The sequence below is a fragment of the Aedes aegypti genome, chromosome 2, assembly GCF_002204515.2.
Source record: "Aedes aegypti strain LVP_AGWG chromosome 2, AaegL5.0 Primary Assembly, whole genome shotgun sequence".
Taxonomy (NCBI): Eukaryota; Metazoa; Arthropoda; class Insecta; order Diptera; family Culicidae; genus Aedes; species Aedes aegypti.
Window position 1 is genome coordinate 320,807,401 of NC_035108.1, and position 19,300 is coordinate 320,826,700.

At 36.7% G+C, this 19,300-nt stretch overlaps 1 protein-coding gene across 3 annotated transcripts in view; it reads right to left on the reverse strand.

Annotated features, from left to right (window-relative positions):
- The window catches only part of LOC5565277 (protein apterous), a 237,238-nt gene that overhangs the window by 35,481 nt on the left and 182,457 nt on the right, over positions 1-19,300 (reverse strand). For all 3 annotated transcript variants that reach the window (XM_021845799.1, XM_021845800.1, XM_021845798.1), the window contains 2 exons: positions 4,911-5,084; positions 4,544-4,800 (listed from right to left, as the gene is read on the reverse strand). In XM_021845799.1, the coding sequence (XP_021701491.1) occupies positions 4,544-4,800; positions 4,911-5,084 (431 nt within the window). The remainder of the gene's footprint in view (positions 1-4,543; positions 4,801-4,910; positions 5,085-19,300) is intronic.

The window sequence follows — 19,300 nt, forward strand, 5'->3', positions numbered from 1 at the left end:
AATATTGTTATCGGATGTTTTGGAGTTGTTTATCACGCATGTAGAATAAAACGCCTACCCCCAATGGTAAATAAGCAAGAGAAATGAGTTTTATCATCGCTCTTTTTTTTGGGGCTCTCGTTCGCTGCTCGTATTTATCTACCTACAACTTGCGAAACATTGCTGATCGAGACCCGATACAGATGTGATGTTTCTCTTCGCTTGCTTTGATCTTACTTCGAAATAAAATGTGAACGAATTCTGCAATGTATGTTCATATTGCAAAAGACACAGAATTTTCTACAAAATGAGTCAACGAAGCCTTTTTGATGCAAAAAAATAGCAAATTATTTCGTCGAGCGAACGGTCAGTTTCTCAATACCATAAAATGATTAACGGGGAAACATTGTTCGGTCTGACTGCTATCACATACAGTTTGAATGCATATTTTTCGTCAAAACATGCACGATTCTGAGTGTTCAATCTGCTGTTTCATACAAGCTTATTTTCTATTATTATTTTAAAGAACTGCATTGGCGTAGCTAGGACTCCACAAAACGTATATCCGCCTGAGATGCCATTGCGGAAAGGCGTAGAGAATGAATTTCAGCTACTAAGGGGTCCATTACTAGCATTGACACCCTAATAAAGATGGGCAAAGCCTCGCCCAAGATCTCATGAACATAGTTAAGAGAAATGTCCGAGCATTCAGCTTGAGTGAGGAAATTCAATAAATAAATTGTGCCAAAACATAGCTAATGAAATTTTGGTGTGTGTCTGTGGAAATGTGGAAATGGCCCAACCTTCAGTTACTTGCGATTCTGCATAATGAAATATAAATGTTTGAGAGTATAGATCATATTCCCCATACTGAATTATTGTTATTGGTGGATAATCGTTTTATCATTAACAATTGCATTCAACTTGAAATAACTTGAAAATTGCTTCTTCTAGAAATTAACCAGGTCTATCATAGCCGGAAGGATATTTTGCTTTCAGAAAACACTGCTTTTCCACATGAATGTATCGAAACTTAAAAAAACACTCTTTTTAAGAAAGAAGGGCAAACTTCTGGTAAAGTGCTTGCAGCTGTAACGTGTATAATCACTTTAGCAATGTGATGCTATGGCGGTGCATTTTACACCTAGGTCCTTTAACAATTTAAAATACTACATGCGTGAGAAGAAGGCAGACAGATCACGGGCTGGATGAGGAAATCGTGTTCACCGAGTCTTGTGAAATAAATCAGTTTTTGCAGAAGGGAACCTGTTGGAACTATTTTATCATTGGTATTGGAAATATTCTTCAAAAGCATTGGAAAACTAATGAGAGATGTGAATTATGCTATCATTGAAAGTTTTACGCAAAATTGATGATTTATGCTAATTCTTCTTTAGATTTCAGAGTAATTTTCTCCAAATTTTTGCTGTCTTGTTACTATTGTTGCGGAAATGCATGTAATACAGCAAAAAAGAACGGTGAGTTGAAACGGATATATGAGATTGATGGTAACACACTGCATGATAGATTTCATGCATGGACTATAAGTAGGCTCCAGTGAGCTGGTCATTCAGTGTGAATGCCGGTGCAAAAACTTTGAATGATTTTGAAATCCATAAAGAAATAAGTACAGATCCATAGCATGTAAAAATACTCTAATATTCGGGAAGGTCTTGGAGAATATTGATGAAAATAGGGCTCACGGCCGGCGTTAAGCTGCTATTGAAAAGACGAAAATGAAGAAAATGATGATATATATAAGCACTTACATATTTTGAACGAATTCAAAAATTTTGCATAAAACGGATCCTTTTTGTTGCCAAATTCGCGGGATACCAGAAATTGAGCATGCCAAAAACGGGATTGTACGACATTTCCCAGAATGACGTTCCCCAGAATGACATTCCCCAGAACGCCATTCCCCAGAATGAGACATTCCCCAGAAATCCATTCCCCAGAATAGGACATACCCCAGAAAACCATTCCCCAGAATGGGACATTCCCCAGAAAAAAAAAATTACAAGAGATTTTTGGGCTGTTAAAATCCAGGTAAATGGTAAATAGTAAACACATTTAACTGAAAAATTCAAGGAAAACCAATATTATAGTTTTCATAGGTAAAACATTTTAGTTTTTTTTTAACGACAGCACTTCCGATTTGTTGCAGTCTTTCATTTATTGATTAGAAATTACGAAGACAATAAACCTATGGAGAACAGCAGTATGGATGCTATGAAAGCTAAACAAAAAAAACATTCCATTAATTTATTTTGTACATATGAAGAATATTACACTAATATAAATCACCCTTTGGAAATACAATTAGAAAGAACAGCCAATTTTAAAAGAAGGAAGAATAACTATGAAAACAAAAAACAAATCAATAGCTTGGGTCAAGTTTGATCATAAAACATAGTATGACAAATGTAAGAGCAGCTTATTTTGAACGGTTGTGCTGTTTTTCTCCGAATGACGGTTCCCCGAATTTCGTTTCCACGAACGCCAGTGCCCCGAATACCCTATTTCCCCGAATGGCCTAGGTCCCCAAAAAGTATTTAGCTCTTATAATTGTCATAACTTCATGACTATTGTTTACTATTCTTTACTTGATTTGCGGTTCTTTCGAGTTTCACCATCATCGGCATTTGTGGCAAAATGTACTTACATATTTAGTCAAGGATACCCTTATAATCTACATTATCTTCTTCTTTTAATTGCTTATCATTCTTTCTAGTTCGACACCTAGTCCCAAAGACTATTCGTGCACATGTTTAAACTGCATCACTTTTCAGGGAAACGAGTCATTCGGGGAAATGTCTTTTGGGGAAATGGGTCATTCGGTAAGCTGGCATTCGGGGAAATTATATTCAGGAAAACAACAGTAGCAAAATCATGTTAAGCAGATGTATGTAAAATTGTTAAACAATATTTTCCCCTTAAGATTTTGGTTGGTGAACCACGTACACAATTATTTTGAAATTTCAAACCCCCATCTTTCGTATTTTGCCCGTACAAACGTTTTGAAATGTGTATCGGCCGTGGTCTTTGGCCAAACCATGGACCCCCCATAGATGACCAAGTGGTTTATGGACGGCCTCAGATTGTTTGCCTGAGAAAAGGGGAGCAAACACTCGCCTTTTAAAAAAAAATAATTTGGCTCAATCCCGATTTAATTTGTTTGAGATCCATAATAATAATTTTGGCCAAATAATATTTTGGGTGAATTGACGCCTGTGTCCGGAATTCGAAGTTTCTGGCAATTCGAATCAATTCAGCAGAAATGTCCCATTCTGGGGAATGTCCCATTCTGGGGAATGTCCTATTCTGGGGAATGGGATTCTGGGGTTTGGCTTTCTGGGAAATGTCCTACAACCAAAAACGGAATCCCACTGTATGAGGGAAAGTACGAAAATCTGTTTACAGTTTGAAAAATATTGATGTGTGATTGATACAGAGCCTAACAAATGTTTAACATCGCGAATATTTGCACATTTGGCAAATCGTGTACTGATAGCATTAGGTTTGCCTCAGAGGTCTTCCTAAGCCTAGAGGTAAAGTCTGCGGCTTCAACACAAAACCATGCTGAACATACTTAGGTTTGATAATTGGTCCATTTAGGATATATTTGTAATGATAATTTCCTTAACTTTCTCATAAAGTATCATCTGCCACACGATATACCCGATACACAGATGGGAAAATGATTTTTTTTTTGTGCAAACAAAGCTCTCAGTCAATAACTCAAGCGTGTGCTAGAATAAGGGAGTAAGTCGCATGATCGATTTCTCTTCATCGATCCTCTCTTCTGTCAACAAAGGTGACAAGATGCGGGTTGGTTACCATTTTTTCACTTCAGGCTAGGCAGTGATGCAACCTTACGGCCTAAGGTGAAAAAATGCTGACGAACTTGCGTCTTGTCACTTATATTAACAGAAGAGAGAACCGATGAAGAGCAATCGATCATATGACTTACGCCCTTATTCTAGCACACGCTTGAACTATGGAAGAGCTCATAAAATACTAAGCTGAGAAGAAGGTTTTGTCCAAGAGAAGATTTCATGGCAAAAATAATAAGTTTGTCTAAAAATAATTTCATGGACAATTTGCGAGCCCCAAAATGTATGAATGGAATAATTTTGTTCTTTGAAAATAAAAAAAGGTTTAATAGTTACAGTATACCTCGGATCGTTCACGGAGTTCATACAAACCATCGGGATTCAGATTAACAGTGATCAAACCAACGGAAGTATCCGATATGCCCGACACAGGGCCTGCAACCATAAGTCATGTCAACAAACAGTTTTTATAACGATAAAAAGTAAAATATTGAAAATGTGAAATTTTTGCCATTATCTTTCTAATATGGACCACTGTGAACCCCAAGCTTCTTATCTACATTCTCTATCGGACAAATCTCACGTCGTCGCGCCGGTCGTGGCAAGCGTGACTACACCGAAAAGGGGACTCTCTGGTCAGGGAGAGGAGCACCAGAAGCCCAAATCTGATTCATATGCACGAATTTGTCTTTCGGGTGGTTCCGTTTAAAACGTTCGCTAATACTAACCTAAGCTGGCGGTCATTGCTTCGATGTCTTTCGGTTTCCGCTTCCGGGGTCGTCCCTTTTGGCGGGGTTGCTGCGGCAGGGCGGTAACGGTGTGATGGGGCGAAAAGTACCCAGCCGGAGGCATTTTACTACTTCCGGTCGAGTCGCTCGGGCTGAGCGGTGCACTGGGGGAGGTTCCGTACTGGCTCGGGTACTGGCACTGCATGGCCAGGGGTATCGGTGCACCCGGATCCAGCGGGGGGATGTCGATATGGGACCTGACGGGGGGAGATTGAACGAAATTTTAGAATGGCGAACCAAATCCTCAAGCACACAAGGAGCATCATAGTGCTTCATTTAACCATCAGCCACAGGAGTATGTACTTACCGACAGAGCACCGCCGAGTCCCGTATCGTGAAGTGGTCGCCCTTGTTCAGCAGGGTATTGCAGATCGCGCAGGAGAAGCACCGTATGTGGAAAACTAGGTGTCGAGCTCGCATAACTAACTCGGAGGAACTAATTGAAGCCAGACATTTCGAACATCGTCTCGAGCCGAATACTCTGAAATTGGAAATGGAAAGGAACGAAACGGAAAGCATGATTACAATGGGCGTAAGAACCGTACAGTTAGAGAGTATAAACGACGACAATAACCGAGTCATTAATCTTCATATGATTTTGGATGCGCCGCCACAATGTGCAACAAGTGTCTCCATAGTTGGTATAGGATGGTAAATGTTTTTTTTTTTTCGGCCACCAAGGTTAGCAGAAGGATCGAACAAGATGTTTTCCGAACCGTTCCGGATGATGGCTAACCGAAACAAACGCGAACGGATCTTTACTGCCTTCGTTTTTCCCTTTGCTCGAGTGTCATTGTCATGTTATGATGAACCCAAGCGTCAGAAGGCGGGGCATTTCCTAATGTGGATATATGGCTATGAGGGGAAAAAGAAGTACGCTCAAGACGGCTGCAGATGAGCCAGAAGAGCAGCCGCCGCCAAACATGAAATATGAATAATTGTGGTTGAAATATGCGGTTCACATTGCACGGGTCGAAGCAATAAATTTTCCGTGAAGCAGGAATCTGGAAGATGCGTTATTTTTTGTGGGAAATACGGAGAATTTCTGGGTAAAACGGATTGAAAAGTTTTGGCTTTTTCGGAGGAAATATATCATGTTAAAGAAAAATAGGAATCATGTGGTAATATATTTTTCTGCTCCAATCGGAACGTGAATGCTTTTTAGTAGTAGATACATTTAACTCCTTTGATTATATTGAAATGGCGTATTGCTATTTAATTTTTTGAGTTTTGATTGGCGTCTACCAACATTTCATATCATCCATAATCAGACCTGGGGGACACTATTGCTATCGGAAGTTTGGGGATTGCTTATTGTTCGAGTAAATCAAAACACCTACTCCTGACGGGAAACAAGCGAGAAAAATTGGTTTTATCGTCGCTCTCTCTTTAGGGCTCTTGTTCGCTGCTCCTGTTTATCAGACTTGTTACAACTTGCAATACATTGTCGACCGCAACAGATGGGATGTTTTTCTACACTTGCTTTGACCGTGCTTCAAAATCAAATAGGAGCGAATTTTTTAATGCCTGTCCATAAAATAACAGATATTAACAAGATGCTAGAGAGAAAATTCCAATAATCAGCTTGAATACAAAAGGGTAACATCTGAGAGCTATATCTCCGCGGTTTCTCATCCGATTCTTTTAATTTTTTCTGTAATGAACTACAAATTACCTAATAATTCGATAAGTATTGAAAAAATGTGTTAAAACTAATTATTTAAAAGTCTTATATAGATTGAATTTTGCCAAAAAAGATGCACCTAGACAAAAAATCATCAGACAAACCACACGTCGTATGATTTTCATGTCTTCAGTGCAATTATTCCTTATTGCCAGAGTTGCTAAATATCAGTCATATAAGCTGATAGCTTTCATGATATCACTTTGATTTGACAACCAACAGCAGTGATGCGACATCGCACTCTAGATCATAATCACTGTAGAATAAGTGATCAGAAGGCCGGCTCCAAAGGCACGTTCCCGACCAGTTGGAAGATTTGTGCCATAAAAATATGTAAAAAATATGGTACTGATAGATTGAGATTTTATTTGCCTAATTAAAGGCTAAACTTAACCCATCATTGATATCCATAGTCAATCGCCATCAGTACACTGGTGATGGAGCATACAGCGTGATGTTAATGTGATATAGGATGACACGAATTTTATCGCAGTCGGCCTGTAAAAATCAGCAAATTTTAAGCGTTGATAGTGACAGCGAGCAACTCTGCTTATTGCACAATGAACAAATGCGCTAAAGACAGCAAAATGATTAAGACGCCAAGATGACTAAGGGCCGATTTTTTCACCTTCGCTTAAGCTGTAAACCACGTTTACCCATATAGTTAAACAAGGTTTAAGGCTTAAGCGGTGGTGAAGAAACCGCTTCTAAGACGTGTAGTTTTTGTACTACATTATTTTGTCTCTTTCTGCATTTTTTTTTTTGTGAAAATTCAACCTATTTGTTACTTTTAAATTAATAGTTTTCACACCATTTTTTTAATAGTTAATAAAAAAATAGGATAATTTGTAGTTCGTTACAGAAAAAAAATAAAGACAAGCGGTTGAGAAACGGCGGAGGTATAGCTCTCTGACGTTGACCATATTGTATGGGAAAGGGCTTTGTTGCACTGTACATGTCCGATACTGTATATACGCCCCTTCATGATGTGTTATTCCTTATCAAAAGTTTGTACTTAGTGATAGCTACGTGAATCGATAAAAACTTCAATCAGAATCAATTGATCTTGAGGAAGTCCCTTATTCTTAATATTTGAAGGCTATTTGTACATGATGAAAATTTTACAAAACATGTAGAGTACAGTGGGGCAAAAGTTTCTTTTTAAGTTTCAACTCAAAACAAGCCTTTTAAGTGTAAGAAATGTACGGTAAGACACTTTCATTCCAAATTTTAAAGAAATTGATTGATATTTCGAGAGTTATGATTATTTGTTGTTTTTACAGGTATAATTAGTAATTTTCGGTCGAACTTTCATTGCATGGAACAAAATAAAAACGAAAGCTAATTCGATTTTTCATTTAAAGGTGTTTCAAGACATATAATAACGATGCTTTGAGGTGTATTAGTTTTTCCATAAATGATAATAAACCGTTTCTGGCCCATAGTGGGGCGCGGAAACACATTTAAAACATCTTTAAAATATCACAAAATTTTCCTGATCGTGCGAAAAAAAAAACCTTTTAATTAGTTTTGCGAAAAACATATATTTTTGGGCATTATTACTAAAAAAAAACCTGATTCGGGCATTTTTTGATGAAAATTTAGAGTACATTTTAAAGCAAACCTACAAGAGCCTACATCAACAATGTACAGCATCAGGCAATTTAGAACAAATAAGTATGAAATTTTGGGAATAAAATACTTATTTTTCTCAGAAAATGTACATGGCATGGAAAATTGATAAGCACAACAGAGCTTCTTTCTTAGGTCACCCACTATTATGGGTCATTTCCATTTGAATTTCATGTGACACAGAGTGACCAATAATCGTGATTAGGTGACCCATAATAGTGTGAGCAGTGTACACATCTCATAATTAAGCTAAATTAGTGGTGTCATTGAAATTGAAAATCATCTTTAGTTCATAGTTTTAACTTCAATAAGTTATTACCCTTATTATGTTTTTAAATAATGTTAGTATACATATTTCTTTCTTTTTCCGTTACTTTTAAAAATAGCCTTTGAATAGTTCGACATGATGACATTACGACTACTTTCAATTTTAGATATATTTAATGTTCTACAATGTTGCCATAAATTTAATTATAAAGATAATGGTGCTAAAAGTTTCAATATTGGTAAGAAAATAACGAAGTTATGGCGACTTCACTGAAAGCCATTTATTATAACTTGAAAATTCACCTTCAAGACGCTTGCGCAACCTCTAAATCTTTATATGTTTAGCTCAAACTTTGAGGTTTTTCTTTTAATTTGATTCATCTGTTTGGGATGGAACGAAATGTATCAATTTTGAATTTGAAAGCAATCAGAAATTCAGAAATTTTAGAAGAGTTATTGTAGCCTTGAAGTTAGAGCTTTTAATATTACATGGAATATTATGACATAAGAGAGTTTTTCTCCTCAAAATTACCTAAGATTGTTGGCAATAATTCTTCTTAGAATTACCCCATGTTATCTTCCAGAAACGTTAATATGAATTCCCTTAACAATGTTATCATTATTTGCCTCCTCTTTAATAAATGTATCATAAAATCTTCTTATGGGGTGATCTTTGCTTTAGATTTGAAACATTTGTTCGTTGTCTAGTAGTAAGCTAAAACCTGTTTCGCTTAACGAACGGATACTGTGTGTTAAATATCATCATAAAGTACGATCCTCGAATACTCAAGTTTTGGTGACTTCTGTACGACCAATTCCCTGAGCAATTTGGGCAAGTCACGCAAAAGACACCAAAACAAATTAAGGTACAGTGCCCATTCGTTTTTGGCACGATTCGTTTTTGCATCGGTTGGATTTGGCACGGTTCGTGGTTTTTATTACGGCGATAAAAGTTTTAATAAACCAACCGTTAGATTTTAGCACGTTTCTTTTAAGCCAACATGAAAATGTTTGTCATGTTGCCGAAGTCGAACGAGCACTGTACACAGTTAAAATATTACATCAAGTTGCATGTAACAAAATTACCTCCATCACATTGCCACATTGGTCCCAAAGCCAAATCTAGGAAGCCAAAAATGTTTGCGCCTAAGCCGTCAGTTTTTCCATACTCTTCAGACATTTTTTTCCAGTGATGTGAAATTGGGGTGGCCACCATTTTTCGTTGACACATTTTGGCCTATACAATAGAGATGGTCGGGTTTCACATTTTTCAAACCCGAACCCGACTTATTTTATTTCTTAAAACCCGTACCCGACCCGAACCCGAGACTGTAATTGAAAAACAAAACCCGGACCCGACCCGAACCCGAAAAATTTTTGCTGTTCAAACCCGAACCCAACCCGAAACCCGAAAACCTTTTCTAAGAAAAACCCGAATAGAACCCGAGTTTGAAAAGATGATAAATTCATCGTTTCTGATGCAAAGGGAAGCTTTTAGGTTGTTATTTTGTTCACCATTCTCACCAAACCCGACCCAAACCCGATTAAATCCGACTTTTTTCAAGCCCGAACCCGACCCTTACCCGATAATTTTGTAGCCTTCAAGCCCGACCCAAACCCGAACCCGATAAATTTAAAATTTTCAAACCCGAACCCGACCCGAACCCGTCGGAAACCCGAGACTCGACCATCTCTACTATACAATGTTCTTCATTGTCTTAGAACAACCGTTTTGAAGCAACTTTACCGCAGAACCCAAATTTCTATCACTTATGGTTGGCGAGTTATGACTTTATTAAACAAATTAGTTGAGGTGATCCTGAAAAATTAGTAATTTGTTATACGATTACTTCTCGGAAAAACTTTATTCCGAGCGTTTTGTTTTTGGTGAATATATCTTAATGCGTTAATTTTTTATGAATACTTTGTATCAGCGCGTTTTCATCCGAGTTTCTGCATCATTCGATTTTCACCTACCTCGGTCAACGTTGCGTCGGCGCTTTGTGTCACATTTCGCAGAATAGTATATTTAAGTTTTAAAATGTTTTTAATTTTAGTTATAATTTTAGTTCATTCTATCATTAGGGCTTTTGAAGTCTGTTGATATTGACTCTTAAATAAATAAATCAAACACTTTCAAAATTTCCAATTTTACACATTTTTGCAGAAGTCACTGAAGAGCTATCTTGATTATTTTCAAAGTTATGGAAGATTTTCGTTTAAAAACATATTATTTTCAAAAGAAGAACGTCCTCATAGTTTATTTTTGCCATAAATAGAGAAAATGATTATTTTTCTTATGAAGATAAAGATTGGAAATCCGTTTTCGCTTTTCAGTGACATCAGCATATGAAAAAAAAAATCTAAGAAAATCTCTGATAACGCAGCAATCATAAGAGATAGAAAAATAATTTCTTCAGCAAAAAGTTGCGCAGCCGAAAGTTCTAAGACCGCTAGGAATTGAGTTTTTGCGAGAAATTATCGTATAAAAAGTTATCAAGAAAAAACTGATTTTTCAGGACCACCTTAAATTATTTGTTTAAAAGTTATAGATATTTTGGTTCTTCGGCAAAATTGCACCAAATCAGTTGTTCTTAAACATTGTATAGCATAGTATAGCTCTACATATCCCTTTCGGGACGGACCATATTTGAGTAATTATTTCAAAATTTATCTTATAAACTCATCATCTCGTGGAACAAAACATTCTTTATTTTGGCTATTCTATCACTCCATGAACTTTTTAGGGTCAAATTCAGACCAGCACAATTGTGCTGGTCCGTCCCCAAGGCGGTCGATGTTCGAAAAGAAAATATATTTTTTTTATTTTTTTTTTTAATTGTTCCAGTAATGCTTTTTTAAAAAAAAATTGGACCCGTATTTTTTTATTTCGTCATTAGGGTGCTCTTTCGTCGGATAGGGTGACCCAAAAATTCAGAAATAATTTTAATTTTTTTATTGTACAATAAAATTAAAAAAAAATACTTTAATAAATATGATTTTTTCATAAATGGAACGAAAACAATATACAAGAGATAAAAAACTTCATATATTCTCTAAGATTCAAAGCATTACGCGACGATGACGTTTATCGAGATTATTAAAGAACTAGTCTACGTCATATAAAAATGGGTAAACATACATGTGTGAATAACTTGAAAACTAATTGTCTCAATCAAACCGTCTTGGTTTTGCTATGTTTATTTATATCCTCAAAAATTATGTGGGATTTTTTTCTCAAAAAAAATTATGGAATAAAAAGTTAAATCAAAATTAAAAATAATAATAAACCTTTGAATTGTTTACTGTAATACCTATAAATAAATGAAAACCGAATTTAGTACAATACCCTTTAATTCCACTAAAGTTTGTATCCTTTGACAGATACGCATAATTCCACCTTCACTATGAGGGCCCATTCAAAAATTTCATAACGCTCTATGGGGTGGGTGGGTGTCCTTGCGGTGTTACAGCTCATACAAAATTTGTTGAATATTCACACAGAGAGCGTTACGAGGGGGTGGGTGGGTGTCACGAATGATAATTTTTGGCGTTACGAAATTTATGAATAAACCCTAAGGCCGTTATCAGAGTCGTATACTAGACTCGAAAATTGAGTTAATTTTGTTAAAGACCCCCTCCAACCTCTTTCAATCACACTACCTAACATATGAGCAATTCTCGCTGAAACCAGGCCGCCATCGGCACCCATCGTTAGAATTACAATTTTATGTCACTAATCGCTAGTTTCCGATAAAACATAAGGGTGGTCCTTTCGGGTTTCTCAAATTGGTGGACCCCGCGTGCGCCAGCTGGCTAAATAGTTTGCGAAGAAGCCCATTTTTTGATAAATCTTGGGTATTTCTTCACGTGATTTGTCTCATATTTCTCTTGGAACACATAGCAAAATTAGTGGCATCGTACAGAGAAAGGATATAGCCAACTTGAATGACGCATTTGTATGTGCAAATAATTACCATTAAATTTCTTCATCTTCTTTCTGACGTTACAGAAGCCTGCTTCTCAACTTCCCATAAGCACTTCCACAGTTATTACCTGACAGCTCTCTTTATCAATCGACCAATTTTGCATGTCCATATCGTGTGACAGGTACGATCATACTCTACGCTCAGGGATGTCGAGAAAATTTCCTTTACGAAAAGAACCTCAACCAGCTGGACTCTAACCTACGACCCTCAGCATGGTCTTGCTGATTATCTGCGAGTTGATGTGAATGAAATTTAAGTCATTGTCATATTAGTTTTTAGTAGTGTGTAGGACTGAAAGAACTATGACGGATATCTTACATATTACAGGGATTTTAAAAATACATTTAAAAAGAATTGTCAAAATCAAGTCAATAACCATATTAAAGCATGCATTTGATTTTTTAAATTGTTACATACATATATTCCAGCTATTTGAAAAATTACATTAAACAGTCCATTTTTTTTTTCGAATTTATTTAAATATTTGGAAACTATCAGATTTGAAAATAAAGACACTGACAATGCTTCTAATAGGACAATCCATTAGACAGCTGCGATCAGTAGGCTTTTTGGTTTGCTATGAGTTCTTGAAGTTTCGCAATCGGTGTGACCATTAGATTACAAAGGAAAATGTAAAGCTCGACCATACTCGTAAGTTTTGTTCTCCCTATCGTTTCGGTTGCATGGACACTTTTAGCTGTCAATCATACCGTGGAAAGTTTCCTGGAAACCATTATGTTCGATTAAGGCTCTTAAAGAGAGCATCACACGAATCAACGGACTAGCATGCAACGCCAAATGGCACAATCGTAATACGTTTCTGACAAAAAAAAAATACTGCAGCGGGAATTGAACCTAAATTTCTTTGAGCGATACAGCTAATTAACGGAAATGAAGTCCACATTTTAATTTTGATATATCAGCTTATCTAAGTCAAAACTTGGACAATATATTTTTTAATGTAAAAGAAACGAAACGACATTTTTTTTATATGAGCGAATAATCTAGACTCCAGAACTTCATACATTTCTTAATAGTTTAGTAGAGTATTTCATAGTACTGCAAAAGTTTAAAGTTTCCCAGTTTGAAACACATATCGTACATCAACATCATAAACAACATTTTTGCGAGTAATACCAGCAGAGACCTTCCTTAGCCGAGTGTCTAAGGTCCACGGCTACAAAACAAAGCCATGCTTAATGCGTCTGGGTTCGATTCCCGGTCAGTTCAGGATCTTTTCGTAATGGAAATTTCCTTGACTTCCCTGGGCGTAGAGTATCATCATACCTGCCATACAATATAGAAATGCGAAAAGGGCAACGTTGGTAAAGAAAGCTCCCAGGCAATAACTATGGAAGCGCTCATTGAACACTAAGCTGAGAAGCAGGCTCTGTCCCAAAGAGGATGTAATGCCAAGAAGAAGAATAAGAAGGAAGACCAGCATGGGCTGCATACATCAATAGTATGCCATTTGGAAGACTCTGCAGTTCAGAAACAAATAGTAAGTAAAGGTTTTCAGCTCCAGTTGTCCAACTTATTATATTAAATATTATAGCAGATATTGAACCAGCATGCATTGTATAACACCAAAATGGATTATCGCGTCAACATTTTATTGACAGATTGTCAAAGCAAGGGGAGATTCAAAAATTACGTCCATTGTTTTTAAGTCTATCTAAATCCTTCCTATGTTCTCTATCACGTTTTTTTCCCGAGCTCCTAGTACATGCATTGTTACACTTTCGTACACAACTCCCCATAAATAATTGACGTAATTTTTGAACGTTCCCCAAAAATTTCCTAAACTTTGCTATATGAGATTTAAAACATTAAATGTGATTCCCAATCTATTTCAAATATGGACGTATAAAAAAAAAGTTTCAAACCAAAGCTATGAATTTCTGTTACATAGTTTTTGTGATGTACATAATTTTTATGATTCGTATGTAATCACTCATTCATGTTATAAAGCAATATTATGCACTATTGTGGACATTAGAATCAAATTCAGCCACTTAACTTGATCAAAATACTGAAAATGAAAATAGGTAGTCCTCAACGAACATCGACCGGGTAAGTGCCGGCACCAGCACAATTGTGCTGGTCCCACTTTGTCCCTCCAGAAATCTTTGCTGTGTGAATCAATTCTTATTTGGTCTTCACCATTTCAAAGAATGACTCTTTCACTCTAGATTCGTATTTGTGCATACCTAGAAAAAACGAATATAGTTGAAAAGTTGCGACAGATAAAACATTTTCAACTCTTACGGTGTTTGTTTACATTTTGTTTACCCTGAGCTGGTGTTTTCTAAACAGATGTAAACAAAAGATGTTGTGCTTAATTACAAGTATCAATGATAATTCAATAATCGACATCAAAAAAGTTTAGTAAAACAATGATTTATTGGCTAAAAGAATCATCCAATGTCTTGGGTGCCGAACAGCACAATTGTGCTGGTTCGTCCCGAAAGGGATATGTCGACAAAAAATTTTGTATTCTAATATCGTAAACCAATGTTCATTGACTACATTTTTTCAACGGATTTTAAAATTATAAGTTGGCCTACTAAGTATTAAAGCTTATATATAATATTTTATGCATGCAATATAAAACGATCATATATTTACGTTAAGTGTAAATTTCTGATTTTTTATCTGTATAGGACAAGTCTGCCATAATTCGTCTTATGCTCCCATATTCATCCTATATTGAAAGTTGTGATAAGAGCACAGTTTGGTTTTATACTTTCAGGTTATTTTTTACGCATGTTTTCAATTAAAAAAGTAGGCAAAAAAGAAAGGCAACACATTGTTTTTTCTAGTGTACCTAGCTAAGAGTACAGTGAATATGGGAGTACAAAGATGAATTATTAGATCACTTACTTCAACAGCGAAGATCTACAATAATTTTCCAAGGTTTTAAAGTTCGTCGACGATAACATTTATTGAAATTCAACGCCAAGAATTTCTGAATTACTTGAAGCATTCAAATCACGATCTTCGAGGGAATGGAGCATAACCATGTATCAGGAATAAATAGACTTCTGGAGATTGTTGGATTAAATTCAAAATAACGTTGTTCAACTTAAACAAGTGTTCAACACAAGCGTCTTCTTGAATTGAAAGCCGAGCTTAGAACTTCATTCACTGTTCAGCCGCGCAGATGTCCAAGCCAAATCGCGGTTGAATAGCTCAAGCGTTCCTAAATGCAAAACAGCTTCCGTTAGTTTTCACAGTTTATATTTACCGTGGAAAATTACACATCTCCTGAATGCTACCGTAAATTATTCTGAAACTTAACGTCCCACACCGTCGTGTACCTTGGCAGTCGGCTAGCGTTAACAATTTTATGGCTGCCCGTTACCACTCACTCGCTGGCCCTACCCGATCCAAAGGCCACGCCGAAGAGAAACCTCAGCAATTTCCGTCTCTCGTAAAAGTCACATTTTATGACAAATCATATTGCGTTTATCGCATCTATTTCGCTCTGCTGCCTGAATTTGCATCTCTCATTGTGCCATTCGCTTGACGGAGGTAAGCTACTCCAGAAAAAAAGAACCTTACACCATAAAACTGCTGCGAGATGCTGCTGGAACAAGTCTCGCGATAATTTTACTGGCTGTTTGTCCCCTCTTTCAGCAATCAGTGACAAAGCATCGCTCAGGACTCGTCATAATCTCCGGAACATCATAACGAAAGGCAGTTAATGTTTGTAAATAAAACATATTCATTTGCTTCGACGCATTTCGAAGCAGCATCCTTCTGCGTTGAGTCCTCGAGGCTTCGCCTGGTGAGTGATTTACGAATGTCTCAATTTAGATATCATATTTTACGGTTGTGGTCGACTCAATGCATTTTCCTGTCAGATTGACAACTAATTTCCAACTTGAATGGGCAGGATAAGGTTTGTCAAAACAGGCGAACCGAGATTTTGCATTCGAATATAAAGCTGCACTGATAAATTGTGCATTGAGACAGTTGAGACACCCGTAGCCTTCAGACGTTGTAAAAAGATGATTTATTCCGAATTGAAATTCATCATAAAAAGCGAAATTAAGCCCCATTCGGTCCCGAAAGTAAAGTTGCTTTGCCATTATTAAACTTCCAACCGGCGACAGTGCTCGGAACAGCCCGGAGGTGCATAACATTAAACTTGAGGCTTGAGACAGCCCCAAAAACAGGACGGTGATTCGTCTTGGTGCAATTCTATGCGTCTCATTTTGTACCGAATGCCAAAAACGTATCACATTACCGAAGGATGATGGTGGTTTTTAAACATTTTGATGCATGTGGCATTCCTACGGCGCGCCGGAAACACCCATCCTATTTAGTATGCATAACTTTATCAATCATAAGCATATACTTTTGGCTCGCAAAAATTGTGCGAGCCATTCTGGAAAAGAAGAAGTAGGAAGCAACCCGGTGCAGTTATGGGTTGGGTGCAACAAAACGGCGGCGCTTTCGTGGAATTATGGGGTGTCGAGTTGATTTTTCGCATTCATTTCGTGTTTTTGGAAACAGCCACACGGGTGTTTAACAGCAACAAAAATCGCGAAATCAGTTGAAACTGTTGTGCATTATTAACAGGAATATACATCAAATTTGTCAAAATATTTGACAGATGCATGGCATTTGGCGTTGCTTCGTGATTGATGATTTTAATCGTTGAAAAACTTTGTTGAAACAGTAGCAGTTTTTGGTGATCAACATCGAACGAAAAATTCTTGAAAACGAACGAATGAAAATTTTTCAAATAAAAATTCTACACATCTGTGTATTATATGAATTGGTGAGCTCGTTCTTTTTTTTTTTTGCTTGATTTTATATTGTATTTTCATCAACGCAGATGAATCACTTACGATCATAATAAGTAATGTGCTTATATGTTTGGTAGTCTGTAGAAAACATGCTTTGGAACTTTAAAAATTTAGCTTATAACAAGAGTCACTAGGCGCAAACGGAGTACTTGTATCTCAAAAGTCTGTCTAAAATAACATGCATTTTGAACGAAGGGGAAAGGTTCTGAAATGCCTGAACGTGTTTCATGGAGCATGTGAAATTAAGTATTCAAAAACCTACGTATACTTCTTGATTTCTTTGAAAATTGTCATAAATACAAAAGTCACTTCATACGCAAAGAAATGTAATACTGCAATTTTATTTTTGTGGATACTCAAATATTATGTCTTGAATAAGTCCTGAATAATTTTCATATTTTGAAAATTTAACGAAATATGAAGCAACTGGATTATGTTAGGACATGTGCAAGAAAATGTCCAAAACCGTAAGTAAGTATTATTTTGTTTTGTATTTTTTTTCTATTTATTGAAATTTGGTTGTTTTCTAAATAGGACACGAACATGTTACCACCCTTCCCCCATAAACGATTTTTCAATAGTTTGTTGTCAATAATCAATAGTGTCCTCCGTTTGGATCGATGCTTAGATGCATTTTCAATCGATTGATGGATAAATATTGTAAATCGATCAGTAAATGGCTGAGTTATTAGCGATCAAAACTTGACCATTTTTCGTTACTTGGACTTTTTTTTTTTAATTGTATCCCCATATGTTTCTAAAGGACGGCAATTGAACATTATTTTCGTATTTTGGCCTACTTTGTATGGAAAGCCGAAAATTGGCCGAAAATGAGTGCTTTTCCCCTAGTCTCAACAATTTTGACGTGATCCAGATTTTTTTTTTTTTTCAAATATGTTTTCAAATAGTTTTTGTTACTTCAGACAAACGAAAGATTTATGTGAGACAATAGAAGACTTCAAGAAGCTTGGTAGTAATTTGTCTCTCAAAAGTAAACAGTCCTACTTCGGAGAGTCCACGATACGAACAAAGAGTTAAGCATTTGTCGGCAAATATTAACAGGCGAATGTGTCTTCTTCCAACAATGAAACAACAACTGATTTGCGTAAAATTTCTCACCCAAGTTGCCGTTGAAATCGATTGGCAACGCCACTCAAGTCATTTTGAATAATAAGCCGCAATGAGAATTGCCTCTTAATTGCCAAAGCAAATAACAGCAGAATGGCGAAGTCATTACCGTCAACAAAAATTAAACCGTTACAAATCCGTTCAATATGCCTTGTACACAAGTAAATATTTAACAGACGTCTGCTCCGAAGTTAAATTCGTTAAACTCACACATTATTAGCGTAAACTTAGTGTTGTTTAAAAAGATCTAATTGAAAAGTATCCTGTATACAGTGAATATTAACGATTAGATAAGCAGAACGAATTTCTGATTAATTATTCTTTGTTGAGCCATATCCATTCCAGATTAGGCTCTGAAACGTCCCAATTTCTGTCGGATAAGCTTTACATTGTAGTCCATAAAATAAAACATAATCCCACGCACCACAATCGTCCAGCTACTTTTTCAACGATCATGTTTCCACAGATGGGGGCGATTTGTGGAACCCTCATATCCATTTGCGCTACCGCTACCGCGATCGCCGCCACTAAAGCCGCATATTTATGATCCGCATTGCCTCGGCCATCTTCATTCCGTATGCATAATATCGACATACAATGTGATTTGGGGGGGGGGGGGGGTCTTAATTTCTTGAAAGTCGTCGCCGTTAGTTTCAATCGAATTTCTCAGTTTCGATTCAGTTCGAGTATCGATATCGTACGCTTCTCTAACCGATTCTTCCATTCCGGTAGTTTGAATCAATATTTATGTGGTTGTATACATAGAAGACTACACAGTCGTTGGGGCATGGTTACGTTTGCCTGCGAGCAGCCAATAACGGCGAGATAGATGGATATGTACGCCTCCGTCTTTTCTTCGGGCCATGCTCGCTTCTGTCTGGTTGTTTTGTGTCTGCTTCGCGCTTCATCGATGATTCGTCCAAAGCCAAATGGGCCAAAGATGAGCCGCTTTATTTATGTTTACTTATACTTTGATTGTTTATTTGTTGCTGCTGAATCGGTTGAAAGCGATACGATGTGTGGTAACCGGAGGAAGTGAGCAGTTATAAGAAAATGGCCGTTTCGGTTATGAGCTTGGAAGTTGAGGTAAAACAGTTTGGAATCAATTTCTAAGATTACACTGAAACTTCAAAGGCACAAATCACGCGAAGGAAGCATCCAACAACAGTGAACTTTTTAT